The sequence below is a fragment of the Pan paniscus genome, chromosome 20 (genome assembly GCF_029289425.2).
Source record: "Pan paniscus chromosome 20, NHGRI_mPanPan1-v2.0_pri, whole genome shotgun sequence".
Taxonomy (NCBI): Eukaryota; Metazoa; Chordata; class Mammalia; order Primates; family Hominidae; genus Pan; species Pan paniscus.
The window spans coordinates 22,259,652-22,276,619 of NC_073269.2; the positions used below are offsets into that span (position 1 = coordinate 22,259,652).

Sequence of the window (16,968 nt, forward strand, 5' to 3'; positions counted from 1 at the left end):
CCTTGGCACTGATTTTGATGTGTTTTTTCCCCCACAATTTATACATTTCCTCATTTGATCTATTAGTATAGCAATTAACACACTTGGCAATATTGCACCATTGCTCTGTCTCAGGCATAAGTCACCTTTGTTGCAGTGTAGGTTAAAAACTTGGGCTGGGAGCGGTGGCTCACACCCGTAATCCCAGCCCTTTGGGAGGCCTGGTGGGCGGATCACCTAAGCTCAGGAGTTCGAGACCAGCCTGGCTAACATGGTGTAACCCCGTCTCTACTAAAAACACAAAAATCAGCTGGGCGTAGTGGTGGGGGCCTGTAATCCCAGCTACCTGGGAGGCTGAGGCAGGAGAATTGCTTGAACCTGGGAGGTGAAGATTGCAGTGAGCCCAAATTGTGCCACTGCACTCCAGCCTGGGCGACAACAGCAAAACTCCATCTCAAAACCAAACCAAAACAAACATGTTACTTGGTTCTTTTTGTTTAAATTCCATCTGGGAGTTTTGTACCCTTCTCACAGGGTTAGGGATTTGCGGTTTTCCTATTGTGCCACCTTTGTCAGCTTTTGTTGTCAAATCAGCTCCCTATCATGAGTCCAATCACCCATTTTACAGATAGGGTAAACTGAAACCCAAAGAGGGAAAGTGACCCTTTCCGGTTTTTCCTGAGCCAGGGCTAGACCTCCAGTCCTCATATCTGTGGGATGACGGCAACATTGTTGTTAGAGGGGACTTCAAATCCCAGCTAAGCACTAGCTCACTGCATGATCACTTGGGCCTCAGTTTCCCTGTCTGTAGAATAAGCACTTTACATGGTGGGGGAGAGAGGGCTGAGGCACCTTTCTGTGCAGTTTCCGTTCAGGACGTCTCCAGAGTCTAAAGCTGAGTGTCGCATGCAGCGTGGGGGTGCCTCTATACACGTCCCCGCAGACCCCCCCCCCATATGTGTCCTCCAGGCCGACGCCCCCTTCCGGCAGGGGGCCGACTCACCCTCGTGCGCGCCGCGCCGGCCGCCGGCAGCCCCCGGAGGGTCCGGAGCGAGAGCGCGAGCGAGGGCTGGGCCGGGGTCGGGACCCCGAGCGGGGACGCGGCCGGGGCACTCTGCGCTGTGGGCTCATCTCGGCTTCCAGGGCGTTACTGCCGGGAAGGGGGAAGGGGGCTGTCAGCCTCTGGACCCCTGTCCCCAGACATCGCCAGCTCTCATCCGCCAGAGCGTCCCTTTGCTGGGAACTCCATCCCCAGAGATCCCCATCTCCCAGGGTTTCCCGCTCCCCAGGATCCGGCATCCGTTCTCGACCCCCAGCCATTCCCGGGACGCCTCCCTAGAGACTCCCAGCTACATCCCCAGAAGCTCTGTCCCCATACCACCAGCCTCTCCCTCGATACTCCCTTTTCCTTGCTCCCTTCTCTTCCGTTCCCCGTCCCTCTCGGGGCTCCCACCGACGCTGGATCCTGGGGACCTAAGTTTCTAGAATGCCCGCCCCAGCCTGGAATCCCAAGAGAGTCCACTCCCTTCTCCATCCTTAGGTTCCAATTCCAGGATCCCCCTATTAAATCAACAATGCCCCCCCCCCCACAATTCCACGCCCAAAGTAATGATTGGCCGAAAGAATGCAGCCCTGCGCAAGCATTGGTCGCGCCCTCCCCGTCCATCCGACCCCGCCCTCGGGCCAGCCCCTCACTCACAGGCGTTCGCGCAGCGCCGCCTCCCGGGCCGCACAGGCTTCGCCCTCGGCCTCCACCACGCCTGCGCGCCGCAGAGCCTCGTCCAGCCGCCGCGCAGACTCCGTGGCCGCCGCCTCCCAGCGCGCCAGGGCCTCTGGAGGCGCAGGGAGCCGGGTCAGGCTGGAGACTCCCGCGCCCACCCGCCCCACGCACGCCGGAATCCAAGTTGATAGTCTGCATGCCGTTTGCACGCTTTCCTTTATTTGAATTAAATTTGTGTGTACCATTGCATGGCTTCCACGTGCCATTTGCATAGCTTTTCATAGGTTTGCATTGCTTTCGTGAGTCGTTTACAAGGAGTTTGCATGTTTTGTGGCATTTGCGTTGTTTTTGTGACATTTGCATGGCCTCTGCATGTTGTTTGCATTCTTTTCATAAGTTTTTGCGTTTATATCCGTGTTATTTGCATTACGTTTGCAACTGTGCTTGTTTGGATAACTAGGATTCGCCTAGACTCCTCCCACTTCTATCCCTGCCCACTCCCTTACACCCCAACGCACCTGTCAGCGCCCCGTTCTCGGCCCCCATCTGGGTCCCCTGTGCCTTGGCTTCGTCCATCTCAATCTTCAGTGTCGTTAGTTGGGTCTGAAGCCGGCTCTGAGGAGTGGAGGGGAAGTGGGAGGGGGTGTAGGCAGAGGAGAGGAGGAGTGATTCGGCCTGGCCCTTTTGGGGACAGTGAGAAGCCACCTGCGACCCTGTGTCCTGAGCTTTGTGTGGAATGTCCTTTGGGGCCTTGTAGTTGTAAAATACAGAAGTGGCTTCTGAAGCCTGGGGCACCGAGTGGTGACAGCTCCCTGCCCGGAGGGAGATCTCTGCCCAGGTCCAACGCCACCAACCCTAAGCCACCAGAAAGTGGAGAGTGCTGAGTTCTGCGGTCAGATTCAAGTTCCACTTTCAGCTCCATCTGGGACTAGCTGATGGGATTTCAAACCAACACAGTTAGCCGGGTGTCGTGGCTCACGCCTGTAATCTCAGCACTTTGGGAGACCGAGGCAGGCGGATCACTTGAGGCCAGGAGTTCGAGACTAGCCTGGCCAACATGGTGAAAACCCATCTCTACTTAAAAAAAAAAAAAAAAAAAAATAGCAGTGTGGGGTGGTGGGCGCCTGTAATCCCAGCTCCTCAGGAGGCTGAGACAGGAGAATCGCTTGAACCTGGGAGGTGGAGGTTGCAGTGAGCTATTGTGCCACTGCACTCCAGCCTGGACAAAAGAGCATGACTCTGTCTCAAAACAAACAAACCCAGCAACAACAAAAACCAACACAGGGCAATTTGATGGTTGACAATGATTGAATTTTTGGGGTATGTGTCGGTTGCCTCTGTAGGACATTCTGCAAAATGACTGGTTCGGCTTCTCAGTGCATCTTACAGCAAGGGGGCAGAGCCAGAACCTGTGCTTGGAGTAGGCTCCTCTTAACCTCGACTGCCCCAGTCCCTTCTCTTGGTCCAGGGGGCAGAAAAGGGGTAGGGGTTTATTTGGATTTATTTATTTATTTTGAGATGGGGTCTTGCTCTGTCGCCCAGGCGGGAGTGCAGTGGTGGGATCTCAGCTCACTGCAACCTTCGCCTGGGATTACAAGCATGCGCCATCACACCTGGCTAATTTTTGTATTTTTAGTAGAGACGGGTTTTCACCACGTTGGCCAGGCTGGTCTCGAACTCTTGACCTCAACTGATACACTCGCCCTGGCTTCCAAAAGTGCTAGGATTACAGGCGTGAGCCACTGTGCCCGGCCCCATTTTGATTTTTAATATTCAGATGCTGCACTACCTCGGCTGGGCTGGGAGGTTGGGGTGGAATGGGGGGTGTGCACAGAGGTATACAGTAGTCACTCCATAAATGGAAATGGCTGGGATTTTGAGGACAGTTCTTTTGGCAGGCTCAGGGCTGGAAAGCGTTAAGAAAAAGTCTGAAGGGTTAGTCAGAGGAAAAGGAGGACCTAGCAGGTACCTCCCCCAAGAGGCCAACTTTAGCCTCCTAATTACAGGTGACATGTATGTCCCTCTCTCAAAATAGGGCTGCTGGAAACTGGCTGGAGTGGGGCTGAGTTGGCACATGGAGGAGGGCCTCCGGTGGTCTGGGGTTTCTCCAGACACCATTTATCTGGCAAATAGCAAAGGACAGTGAGACTTTTTTTTTTTTTTTTTCAGATGGAGTCTCGCTGTGTCACCCAGGCTGGAGTGCAGTGGCGGGATCTCAGCTCACTGCAACCTCCACCTTCCGGGTTCAAGCGATTCTCCTGCGTTAGCCTCCTGAGGAGCTGGGATTACAGGCGTTCACCATCACGCCAGGCTAATTTTTGTATTTTTAGTAGAGACAGGGTTTCACCATATTGGCCAGGCTGGTCTCGAACTCCTGACCTCAGGTGATCCACCTTTCTGATCAGAAGGTAGACTCCATGGTGAGCTGACATCTAAGGGTTGGAAGGCATTAGGGCGCTATTCTCAATACCTTCTCAATTCGAGGAACTGGGGAAACCGAGGCACAGGGAGGGAACCCTGGGGTTGTGTGGGCAGGCCGTCTCTTATCTCAACATTCTGGATTCCCGAGCTCCCTCTCTACCCGGCCCACCTACCTGGCGGCCTTCACAGGCCTTTAATGCCTTCTCCAACTCGTGCCGGATACTTGCCGCCTGGTCCAGCTGCCTAGCTAGGGCCTCCTCCCGCTCGGCAGCCTCTGCCAGCCGGCGCCGCAGCTCGTCGACCCCAGGCGGCGGGTCCCCGGGCGGCGCCGTGGCATTGGCCCCTGACTCCGGGCAGCGAGGTCCCCGAGCAGCCGAGGCGGCCAGATTCCAGGCTACCAGGGCCCCGCCGGCTGCTGCCGCAGCCAGGAACACGGCCACCCCGCACAGGGCGAGCACCCGCCAGGCACGCCCGGGCTCCGGCCCCGGCTCGGCCATGCCGCGGTCCACAGCTCTGGCCCCAGACGGCCACGAATATTTAATTGGCACCTTGGGGCGCCAGGGACACCCACGGTTCCGCCCAGCCTGGCCGTGGCTTCCCAGTCCGTTGGGAGGGGTTGGACCCCCTCCAGGGGCTGGTCCATCCCGTCGAGCCAGCCCAAGAAAGCACTAGGGGTTCTGGGTTCCTGCATCCCACGTGCTGCCCTCTGTGCCTCAATTTCCCCCTTTGTGAAATGGGGAGAATATTAACTCCTGCTTGGTAGGGCTTGGTAGGAATCAAGCTGGCACATCTGTAGGAAGCGCCAAAGACCGCATCTGCAAACGAAGTGCTTGGCTATCATTTGGGGATATGTCGTTTCCAATATTTTTCAATCTTAATTTTGTGTGTATGTGTCGCCCAAGCTGGAGTGCAATGGCACAATCTTGGCTCACTGAAACCTCCGTCTCTGGTTGAAGCGATTCTCCTGCCTCAGCCTCCTGAGTAGCTGGGATTACAGGCGACTGCCATCACGCCCAGCTAATTTTTACATTTTTAGTAGAGACGGGGTTTCACCATGTTGGCCAGGCCGGTCTCGAACTCCTGACCTCAAATGATCTGCCCACCTCGGCTTCCCAAAGTGCTGAGATTAGAGGCGTGAGCCCCTGCGCCCGGCTAATTTTAATTTTTTTTGTTTGATTGTTTTTTTGAGACAGGGTCTCGCTATGTTGCCCAGGCTGGTCTTCAACTCCTGGGCTCAAGCGATCCTCCCGCCTTGGTCTCCCAAAGTGCTGGGATTAAAGGCGTGAGCCACCGCATCCGGCCTGTGGTTCCCATTCTGTTGACGGGGTAACCGCATTGGGAGATGGGAGGATACTCCACTGACTTATGGTTGGCAGAGTTTAGGCTGCCACGCCGGCTGTGAAGAGGACCGGAGGGTAGACAACAGGGTGGACCGGCCCCGTCTTCCCACCTGCTCGCCACTGGGCCGCCAGAGGGCGATCTTACAACGTGATTACATTTGGGCTCTGGCTCCCCTTCCCTCTTAGAATACAACCCGTTCTCCCCTCCCCTTCCTTCCTCCTACTCCCCCTCCTCCCTCTCCTCCCCCTCCTCCCTCCTCTTCCTGTTTCTCCTTCTCTATCTCCCCCTGCCCCTTCTCTCCCTCCTTACACCTACAAGGACCTGATCACACCTTTAAGGTCATTTTCTTTTCACTCCTTCCTGTGGCCTCCCCAAGCCTCTTCCACCAAGCGCATTCCCATCGCAGGGCCTTTACACCTTCTCCTCCTCTGCCTGGCTAATTGCTGCACTGCTAACAGGTCCCCTCCTACAGAAAGTCCCCCTCTTCAACACTACCTCCTTTTGATCAGCTCCTAGGGCCCTAACATTAAAAAGGTAATGGTAGGCCGGGCGCAATGGGTCACGTCTGTAATCCCAGCACTTTGGGATGCCGAGGCAGGTGGATCACCTGAAGTCAGGAGTTCGAGACCAGCCTGGCCAACATGATGAAACCTCATCTCTTTTAAAAATACAAAAATTAGTCGGGCGTGGTGGCGGGCGCCTGTAATCCCAGCTACTTGGGAGGCTGAGGCAGGAGAATGGGTTCAACCCAGGAGGGGGAGGTTGCAGTGAGCTGAAATCATGCCATTGCACTCCAGCCTGGGTGACAAGAGCAAGACTCTGTCTTAAAAAAAAAAAAAAAAATTAGCCAGGTGTGGTGGCTGGTGCCTTTAATCCCAGCTACTCAGGAGGGTGAGGCAGGAGAATCTCTGGAAGTCGGGAGGTGGAGGTTGCACTGAGCAGAGATCTTGCCACTGCATTCCAGCCTGGGTGACAGAGTGAAACTCTGCCTCAAAAAAAAAAAAAAAAGTAATTATATATTTATGTGTGTGACTGATTCTCCCCCCCCCACCCCCGCCTTTCCCATCAAACTGGGTGATCTTCCCCTTCACCCTCTGAAGATTCCTTGAAAAATCAACTCACAAAAGGAAGATTAATAGGAGAAATGAGGCAGAGGTGGGAGGATCACTTGAGCCCGGGAGTTTCAGACCAGCCTGGGTAACACAGTGAGACCCCATCGCTACAAAAAAAATAAAATGAGCCTGATGTGGTGGTGTGCACCTGTAGTCCCAGCTACTCAGGAGGCTGAGGCAGAAGGATCGCCTGAGTCCAGGAAGTGGAGACTGCAGTGAGCCGAGATCGCACCACTGCACTCCAGCCTGGGCAACAGAGTGAGACCATGTCTCAAAAAACAAAAAAAAGTCTATTCAGGTATGTTGATAGACTTTAGTCTTTCTGCCTGTGATATGAGTTCAGTTAATGAAAACTCAAAGAATCAGAAGTAATTGTTTTCTTTTTTGGCGGGTCCAGAATTTAGGCGTGTAAAAAATAAAATAAAATTTTAGGACCTTCCAGATTTATTATGTCAAGGGGTAATAGTTAAGCCCTGGAAACTGAATCAACCTTTCTTTCTTTTCTTGTATTCATTTATTCATTCATTCTTTCTTTTTTTCTTTTTTTTTGAGATGGAGTCTTGCTCTGTCGCCCAGGCTGGAGTGCAATGTTGGCTCACTGCAACCTCTGCCTCCTGGGTTCAAGCAATTCTTCTGCCTCAGCCTCCTGAGTAGCTGGGATTGCAGGCACCTGCCACCACTCCTAGCTAATTTTTTTTTTTTTTTTTTTTTGAGATGGCGTCTTGCTCTGTTGCCAATGCTGGAGTGCAATGTCACGATCTCAGCCCACTGCAACCTCTGCCTTCCGGGTTCAAGAGATTCTCCTGCCTCAGCCTCCCAAGTAGCTGGGATTACAGGCACCTGCCAACACACCTAGCTAACTTTTATATTTTTAGTAGAGATGGGATTTCACTATGTTGGCCAGGCTGTCTCGAACTCATGGCCCCAAGTGATCTGCCCACCTCGGCCTCCCAAAGCGCTGGGATTACAGGGGTGAGCCACCACGCCTGGCCTCTTTATTTTTTCTTTTCTTTTTTTTTGAGACCAGGTCTCACTCTGTCACCCAGGTTGGAGTACAGTGGTGCCATCACGGCTCACTGCAGCCTTGACCTCCTGGGCTCAAGCGATGCCCCAACCTGGGCCTCCAGCGATGCCCCAACTTGGGCCTCCCTGAATGCTGGGATTACCACCGCTGTGAGCCACCGAGCCACCCCATTCCCAACCCCTGGCCTTTCTTGTGTGGAGATATCCCACATTAACTAGACTTCCTAGTCTTCATTCAAGCATAGACTAAATGTTGTTGGAGATAGAGACCCTTGTGACTGTCACCTCTTTACAATAGAATGTGTAAGCAACCCCCTTAGGACACAGTCAATAGTAGCCAATCTAATCTCCTATCTGTATTCTAGCCTTTGCATGGGAAATGTATTTCTGTTCAGCACCTCTGTTTGTGGCTTTATAAACGATCCAGGCCGGGCGAGCTGGCTCATGCCTGTAATCCCAGCACTTTGGGAGGCCAAGGCGGGCGGATCACGAGGCCAGGAGTTCGAGGCCAGCCTGACCAACATGTTGAAACCCTGTCTCTACCAAAAATACAAAAATTAGCCGGGCGTGCTGGCGGGCACCTGTAATCCCAGCTACTCGGGAGACTGAGACGGAGAATCGCTTGAACCTGGGAGGCAGAGGTTGCAGTGAGTCGAGATCATGCCACTGCACTCCAGCCTGGGTGACAAGAGCAAGACTCCGTCTCAAACAAACAAACAAACAAATGATCCACACTTTTCCCTGCATGAGAGGCACTCATCCTCATTCTTTGGTGTCCCTGTGGCCCTGGATAGACTCTGCCCTCACACTTTGCCCTGGAAAAAACTCTTTTAACCAGGCTTGGCATGGTGGCTCACGTCTATAACCCAAGCACTTTGGGAGACTGAGGTGGGAGGATCACTTGAGCCCAGGAGTTTGAGAACAGCCTGGGCAACATGGTGAGACCCCATCTCTACAAAATATAAAAAAAATTAGGGCTGGGCATGGTGGCTCATGCCTCTAATCCCAGAACTTTGGGAGGCTGAGGCAGGTGGATCACCTGAGGTCAGGAGTTTGTGACCAGCCTGGCCAACATGGTGAAACCCCATCTTAACTAAAAATACAAAAATTGGCCAGCGCAATGGCTCATGCCTGTAATCCCAGCACTTTGGGAGGCCAAGGAGGGTGGATCACGATGTCAAGAGTTTGAGACCAGCCTGGCAAACATGGGGAAACCCCATCCCTAATAAAAATACAAAAATTAGCTGGGCGTGGTGGCGGGTATCTGTAGTCCCAGCTACTCGGGAGGCTGAGCCGAGATCGTGCCACTGCACACTAGCCTGGGCGACAAAGTGAGACTCTGTCTCAAAAAGAAAAAAAAAATTTAGCCAGGCATGGTGGTGGGTATCTGTAATCCCAGCTACTCGGGAGGCTGAGGCAAGAGAATTGCTTGAACCCAAGAGGGGGAGGTTGCAGTGAGCCGAGATCATGCCATTGCACTCTAGCCTGGGTGACAAGAGTGAAACTCTGTCTCAAAAAAAAAAAAAAAAAGAGAGAAATGAGCTGTGTCTGGACGTGGCTCACTCACGCTTGTAATCCTGGCACTTTGGGAGGCCAAGGCAGGAGGATTACTTAAGGCCAAGCATTCAAGATCAACCTGGCCAACATAGTGAGATCCTGTCTTTATTATTTAAAAAAAAAAAAAATTTGCTGGGCATGGTGGTGCGTGCCTGCGGTCCCAGCTACTCAAGAGGCTGAGGTATGAGGATTGCTGGAGCCCAGGGGATTGAGGCTGCAGTGATCCAAGGTCACACCACTGCACTTAAGCCTGGGTGACAGAGAGAGGCCCTGTCTCAAAAAAAAAAAAAAAGAAAGGAAAGAAAAGAAATCAGAGCTCAGAGAGGTTGAATCCCAGAGCAGGGACACTCAGCAGCGGCTGGTCACTGCCAAATTCCCACTGGGGTCTGCAGAACCCCACAGCCGTCAGCTTCTCAACCCCTGGGTGGGTCACAGCCTTGGAGTCAGGTTTCTCAGGAAAAGGACAAAATAGGGAGGGAAGATGGGACATTTTAGGAAGTAGGGAAATTTACACCCAGGCCATTGTGTGGGGGGATTGGGAGTTGAATCCACGATATTGGGCTAATCTTATCAGCCAAATATAGCCCAGGCAGGATGGGGGTGGGGGTTGTGGGGGGAGAGTGGGGGAGGGAGTGTGAGTAGGGGTGGGGGTGGGTGGAGCAGCAGCATAGTCTGGGGACCTTTCCACGGCCCAAGTCGGGAGTGGTGAGTGGAGGAGGTCACGTGGGGAGCGTTTGTTTCCTGGGCAAAAGGAAATCCACAGAATGTGGAGGGTTAATTGCCCAACCAGCTTTGAAACCCTGAACAAGGCCAGGCATGGTGGCTCACGCCTGTAATCCCAGCACTTTGGGAGGCTGAGGCAGGCGGATCACGAGGTCAGGAGATCGAGACCATCCTGGCTAACACGGTGACACCCCGTCTCTACTAAAAATACAAAAAAAATTAGCCCAGCGTGGTGGTGGGCGCCTGTAGTCCCAGCTACTCGGGAGGCTGAGGCAGGAGAATGGCCTGAACCCGGGAGGCGGAGGTTGCAGTGAGCCAAGATTTTGCCATTGTACTCCAGCCTGGGTGACAGAGCGAGACTCTGTCTCAAAAAAAAAAAAAAAACCCTGACAAGGCCAGGCATGGTGGCTCACGCCTGTAATCCCAGCACATTGGGAGGCTGAAGTGGGTGGATCACCTGAGGTCAGGAGTTCGAGACCAGCCTGGCCAACATGGTGAAACCCCTTCGCTACTAAAAAATATAAAAATTAGCCAGGTGTGGTGGTGCTTGCCTGTAATCCCAGCTACTTGGGAGGCTGAGGCAGGAGAATCACTTGAATCCAGGAGGTGGAGGTTGCAATGAGCTGAGATTGCACCATTGCACTCCAGCCTGGGCAACAGAGCAAGACTCCATCTCAAAAAACAAACAAACAAACCACAAAAAAAACAAAAACCCCTGAAAAAGTCCAGTAATTACCCTAGGCCTCACCGGGGCTGTTGGTGGGGATGAAATAGCTTAGTAGTTGCAAAGCGGCTTTGGCTTTTTTGGGAGCCAGGGCCACAGAAGTGAGGGCCCACCCTGCTCCTGGGGACACTTAGCAACATATAGAGACTTTTTTTTTCTTTTGAGACGGTCTGGCTCTGTTGCCCAGGCTGGAGTGCAGCTGCATCATCTTGGCTCACTGCAGCCTTGACATCCCAGGCTCAAGCGATCCTCCTGCCTCAGCCTCCCAAGTAGCTGCGACTACAGGCGTGTGCCACCATGCCCAGCTAATTATTAAATTTTTTGTAGAGATGGAGGTCTCCCTATGTTGCCCAGGCTGGTCTTGACCTCCTGGGCTGAAGCAATCCTCCCCCTTCGACCTCCCAAAGTGCTGGGATTACAGGCATGAGCCACCATGCCCAGCCTGGAAACATTTTTAATTGTCACAACTTGGGAGGGTGTTACTTGCATCTATGGGTGGGGGCCAGGGATGCCGTTTAATATCCTACAATGCAGCTGGGCGCCGTGGCTCATGTCTGTAATTCCAGCACTTTGGGAGGCCGAGGCGGGTAGATTTCTTCAGGTCAGGAGTTCAAGACCAGCCTGAACAACATGGTGAAACACCGTTTTTACTAAAAATACAAAAATTAGCCGGACATGATGGCGGGTGCCTGTAATCCCAGCTACTCGGGAGGCTGAGGCAGGATAATCACTTGAACCTGGGAGACGGAGTTTGCAGTGAGCTGAAATCGCGCCACTGCACTCCAGCCTGGGAGACAGAGTGAGACTCCATCTCAAAAAAACAAACAAAAAAACCCCAAAACCAAAATCAAAATCCTACAATGCACAGGATGGTCCCCACCCAGAGAACCATCCAGCCCAAACCACCAATGCTGCTGAGGCTGAGACCCTGCCCTAGACCTTGGGAGTGAGGAACGGGTGCTCCAGGCAGCAGGCAGAGCTTGGGCAAAGGCCTTGAGGCAAAAAGGAACTTGGGATCAGTAAAGGTGGAGGTGGTGAGCAAGGGGAAGTGAGGGGGCAAGAGGGCCAGGGGGGTCTGTGGCAGGGGAGGTATTTGGGGACCCTTCCCTGGGACAGCAGTAGGAACCATGGAAGTGGAGGCCTGGTTTTATTTATTTATTTATTTATTTATTTTTGAGACAGACTCTTGCTCTGTCGCCCAGGCTAGAGTGCAGTGGCGTGATCTCAGCTCACTGCAACCTCCACCTCCTGGGTTCAAGCGATTTTCCTGCCTCAGCCTCCTGTGTAGCTGGGACTATAGGCACGACCCACCACCCCCCGCTAATTTTTTTTTTTTTTTTTGAGACAGAGTCTCGCTCTATCGCCCAGGCAGGAGTGCAGTGGCGGGATCTCGGCTCACTGCAACATCCGCCTCTCGGGTTCAAGCGATTCTCGTGCCTCAGCCTCCTGAGTAACTGGGACTACAGGTGCATGCCACCACGCCAGGCTAATTTTTTGTATTTTTAGTAGAGACAGGGTTTCACCGTGTTAGCCAGGATGGTCTGGATCTCTTGACCTTGTGATCCAACAACCTTGGCCTCCCAAAGTGCTGGGATTACAGGCGTGAACCACCACGCCCAGCCATTTTTTTGTATTTTTAGTAGAGATGGGGTTTCACCATGTTGGCCAGGTTGGTCTTGAACTGAGCTCAAGTGATCCACCTGCCTCGGCCTCCCAAAGTTCTGGGATTACAGGCGTGAGCCACTGTGCCTGGCCGGAGGGTTTTTTTTTTTTTTTTTTAAATCCCACTGACCATCTGGGCTGGGGACTGTGGGACCTTAGGACAGTACGGAAATCTGGGACAAGGGACTCCTGGCCCCATTACCACAAACAGGAGTTGGAGTTGCAGAGACAATGGCCGGGATTCCGGGAGAACTTGGAGGAAGTAAGATAACAGAGAAGGAAGGGACTATGGTGTCTTCGAGGATCGAATAAGGTAGGTGAAGGGTCCGTCAGGATTGCAGCCCTCAATTGTGGAGAAGCAGAGAGACTCTCTGGGGGAGGGGTTCCCAGAGCTGGGTACTGCAGAATGAATAAGAGTTTGGGGAATCAGGCCAGGTGTGATGGCTCATGCCTGTAATCGCAGCACTTTAGGAGCCCAACGTGGGTAGATCCCTTGAGGTCAGGAGTTTGAGGCCAGCCTGGCCAACATGATGAAACCCCTGTCTCCACTAAAAATACAAAAATTAGCCAGGTGTGGTGGTGTAGTACTGTAATCTCAGCTACTCGGGAGGCCGAGGCAGGAGAATCACTTGAACCTAGAAGGCAGAAGTTGCAGTGAGCCAAGATCGTGCCACTCTACTCCAGCCTGGGCGACAGAGCAAAACTCTGTCTCAAAAAAAAAAAACTAAAGAGCCGGGGGTGGTGGCTCATGCCTGTAATCCCAGCACTTTGGGAGGCCGAGGCAGGCAGATCACCTGGGGTCGAGAGTTCGAGACTAGCCTGACCAACATGGAGAAACCCTGTCTCTACTAAAAATACAAAATTAGCCGGGCGTGGTGGCGCATGCCTGTAGTCCCAGCTACTCGGGAGGCTAAGGCAGGAGAATCGCTTGAACCCAGGAGATGGAGGTTGCGGTGAGCCGAGACTGCGCCATCGCACTCCAGCCTGGGAAACAAGAGCGAAACTCCGTCTCAAAAAAAAAAAAAAAAAAAAAAAAAAAAGAGAGAGAGAGAGTCTGGGGGATGAAGGAGGGGGAAACATTCTGACAATGCATGGCCTGTGTGTGTGTACAGATCCCAGTTTAAATCCCAGCCCAGCATTTTCTGCAGGCGGGAAGGGAAACAAGACAAGGTTACTCTCAGTTACAGCCTCAGTTTCCTCACTGGATCCCCAGGAATCAGGAGAGGCTCTAGGGAGGAGATGAGAATACAACACCTAGGAAACGGTGAGCCCTGATGAGGGTGCACAGTTCTTATGTTGATCCCAGCAGAGACAAGGGCTGGGAGGAACTGGGGTGGTGCCTCCCCGAACTCCGTGGGCTCCTGAAAACGTCCTGGAGCAGGGAAGGGAGGTGTCATCGTCAACGGGGTGTCCACTCTCAGCTGCAGGGGCGGCCCCAACGCTTGGGGACTAAAACGATGATACTCCAGGAACTCGAGAGTAAGGTGTGCTCTCCCTCAAAGGAAGTGTTTATTTTTTGGAGCTCAAAGACCCCAGAAAAAAGCACAGCCCTCCCGCAAAAAAAACCCCATAACAACAGGCAGCACATGCCCCCCCCACCGCACCCCATGCCCAATCTCAGGGTGGGAGACAAGAGGGGGGACTCATTGTCTGGAGGGAGGCTCTGGAGGGAGACAGCCCTGGGTCAACCCGACTGTGTCCCCACACCCAGGACTGCCCCATGGCCCCTCCAGACCTGCTCCAGAGGCCCTTCTCCGGCTACCCCGTGCTCTCCCCGCTAACCGTGTTGCCCCATGACCCGCTCAGAACTGATGAGATCAAGGGAATGTTCAAGCGAAAAGCCGAGCAGGACGGACCTTCCAAGATGTGCCTAAAGGACCAGAAGAGGGACTCAGGGCAGATTGGAGGCAGCAGACACTGGCCCCGCTCCAAGCCCGGCCCCAAGCCCCGCCCCCATCGCTAGGCCCGCCCCACCCATCCATAAGCCCCTCCCCTCCATCGATAGACCCGCCCCCATTGATAGCCCCGCCCCATACAGCTATCAGCCCGCCCCCGATCCAGGGCATCCTTCTCACTGGATTCTCCCTCCTTCCCCAAGGCCCCTCACCTCTGCGCCCAGTCCCTTCCCCTGCAGCCTCTCTCTCTAGACTTCGGAGCCTCTGCTTCCCCGCCCCCCTTCCCCAGCTTTCTTCTCCCTCCCGGGGCCGCCCCCTGCTCACTGACCAGCTTCCTGGGATCTCACTGCAGCAGAGCGCTGAGGCCCAGCAGCACAATCAGGAGCTGGGGCGCCGCAGCGGAGCTGGAGTCCTGGGAGCTGGGGTAGTACTTCTTGTCCGCGATTCTCACGCTTAAGACCTGGTTTTCTCTTCTGCGGTACAGATGGGGGCAAATCAGGCATCTGCTCGTCCTGGCTCCTGCCGCCCTCCCTGTAAGCCCATCGCCCCCGGGAGCTCCCCCCGCACCGCCCCAATCCAAGTCACCGGGGAGGGAATGGACAGCGGCCACCCATGGCTCTGTGACCCTAGGGGCTAAGTTATCCTTTTGTGGGACTCAAACTTTATCCCTTGGGGCAATGGGGATTTGGGGAGCAAAGGAGATCCTGGGTCTTGGGCTAGGGATGTGGGGGTGAGAGGAATGTGGCAGGTGGAGGGTAGCGGGGGAAGGCTATCTCTGACCTCAGTCGCTCCACCTCTGCAGAGGCGTCCTGAAGCTTATGGTTTAATGTAGTGATCTCTTCTGGTAGGGTGGGAGGACAGAATCAGGGGGCGGGTCAGCATGTGGCCGTGCTGGGGCCCTGCTCCACTCTGGGACAGAACCTCCCCCTTACCCCAACCTCCAGCCCTGGTCTCCCTGCCCCCACCCCCTCTTCCATACCTGACTCACCCCTCCCCGGCCCTCTCCCTTCTCCCTTTCTCACCCTCAAGCTCCTCCACTTTCTTTTGTCCTTGGGCCTTCTCTGCATCCAGGGAAGCCATTAGGGCCATCTAAGAAGAGTTAGAATCTGGGGTTTTGGCCTGGGGAGTTTGGCTGCTGCCCCTGGGACCTGGGCCTCCTCCCTAGGTCCTGGGGACAGAGGGGCTTCAATGCAAACCCCTTTCAGGTTTTCTTCCAACCCTCTCTGCACCATGGTCTCCAACCTTAAAGAACAGCCACAACCACACACTCTCCCAGGGCCACCCATAAGCATGTGGGTCCTCAAAATGGGAGTTTTGAGGCCACCCCACGTGGAAACTTGGAGGCTATCGATAACCAAAGTTTAGTAGACATTTCCAGATTGCCTGAGCAATGGCCCAAGAAAAGTTAGAGGGCCCTACCAAATCCAGAATGCAGTGGGATTTCCCCGCCCAAGTGACATGCCCAGCGAGAGTTTCAAGATCCCCCATATCAGGACCCAGGTGAATATTTCAGTTTCTTAGGGATGAAGTGAAAATTTCAAAAGCCCCCTTTTTCAGGGTCTGGTGAGGTCCCCCTTCAACCCTGAATAGGGATTTCTACTCCCCCAGGACTGGTGCCCACGAGGAGTTTCAAGGCCCCCGACACCAGTGCCCTGGAAAGAATTTATAAATTCACCTAAGTCCCAGGGGGATACTGAGGTCCCCGATTTGGGGGATCTGGAGAGTTTTAACACCCTGCCCCTACACCAGTGCCCTGGACTGGGTTAGGGACCCACAAACCCTGGTAGGGGAACCTAGGTCCCTTGATGTGGGGGCCCAGGAGCAGTTTCAGGACCTCCCCAGCATCTCCCTGGAGACCCACCCTGGTCAGATTTCTGGGGAGAGATTCTTATCCCTCCCACCCCCTAGTACTAGGCCATCCAAAGGAGTTGAGGAGCTTACCACAGTGTGGTTGCAGGTGGCGGCCTGGGCCTCCACATCCTGAAAGCCCTTCTGGGCCTCGGTCAGCTCTTGTTGCAGGAGATGGGTGACATTGCGACACTCCATCACTGCCCGGAGGCCGTCCCGGCAGGCCTCGCTGTTGGCCTTGATGGTGAAGATAATCAAGGGCACCCCCAGAATCACGATGATCAGAAGCACCAGAATTCCTATCCCCAGCAGAAGCTTACAGCGCTTATCCCCATCTTTCTTCCAAATGTCATCCATGGGCACTCTGCAATAGTCATACAAAGTAGATGCCATCCAGATCTCCCCTTTAGCTGAAAGGAGTCTGGCCTGGAGTTAGGGGAGGGTGCTGGAATCTTCTACGGGCCACCCCTTTATTAGCATAGGAAACGTCCTGACCAATAGCAAGTTCCAGGAAGTGCTCTGACCAGCAGCTCTTGCATGAGGCACCTACAGGCAGAGGATTAATTAGGCTTTCAGTTTCAGTTTCCCAGAAAGGAGGTGGGCTTTTTTTTTTCACCCTGCTTTAAAAGCCCTTGGGCCCTTCCCAACTGGGTGCCAGCCAACTGTGGCTGCCTGGGACACTCCATCTTAAGTCCCTGTGCCTCTGCTGTGTGTTACTGAGTGCCTAGGCCGTGCCAGCCTGTATTCATCTGTACTATGACCTGAAGAGGCAGAGGCCATCATTGTTGGTCTGGTCTCCACCTGGGGAAACTGAGGTTGCACAGTTGCGTGGTGGAGTGAGGGCAGGGGCAGGGTCTGGGTCTGGGGGCAGGGCCTGGGTCTGACCCCAGGGACTGGTTTTTGTGTTCAGGTGTCTCTGTGGTGACGAGCAGGGCTTCATCCAGTGCCTCTGTCCCCACCGAG

The 16,968-nt window shown here is 54.0% G+C and overlaps 2 protein-coding genes across 4 annotated transcripts; both read right to left on the reverse strand.

Annotated features, from left to right (window-relative positions):
• Positions 1-978: 978 nt before the first annotated feature.
• Positions 979-13,597, reverse strand: CCDC194 (coiled-coil domain containing 194). Its single transcript, XM_055103777.2, has 4 exons — positions 4,294-13,597; positions 2,218-2,314; positions 1,679-1,811; positions 979-1,129 (listed from the first exon to the last, which is right to left on the reverse strand). The coding sequence occupies exons 1-4, from the start codon at positions 4,615-4,617 to the stop codon at positions 979-981; spliced, it is 705 nt and encodes a 234-aa protein (XP_054959752.2). The 5' UTR covers positions 4,618-13,597.
• A 145-nt stretch (positions 13,598-13,742) lies between these two features.
• On the reverse strand, positions 13,743-16,531 carry BST2 (bone marrow stromal cell antigen 2). Of its 3 annotated transcripts, XM_008970959.4 has the most exons (5): positions 16,099-16,531; positions 15,180-15,246; positions 14,938-14,998; positions 14,486-14,630; positions 13,743-14,132 (listed from the first exon to the last, which is right to left on the reverse strand). In XM_008970959.4, exons 1-4 carry the CDS (start codon positions 16,396-16,398, stop codon positions 14,501-14,503), a joined length of 558 nt encoding a protein of 185 aa, XP_008969207.2. In that variant the 5' UTR covers positions 16,399-16,531; the 3' UTR covers positions 13,743-14,132; positions 14,486-14,500. The 3 variants fall into 3 exon arrangements, with proteins under 3 accessions (XP_008969207.2, XP_063455595.1, NP_001266147.1); NM_001279218.1 differs by lacking the exon at positions 13,743-14,132 and having other exon boundaries at positions 14,501-14,630; positions 16,099-16,398; XM_063599525.1 differs by lacking the exons at positions 14,938-14,998; positions 15,180-15,246 and having other exon boundaries at positions 16,099-16,475.
• Between the last annotated feature and the right edge of the window lie 437 nt (positions 16,532-16,968).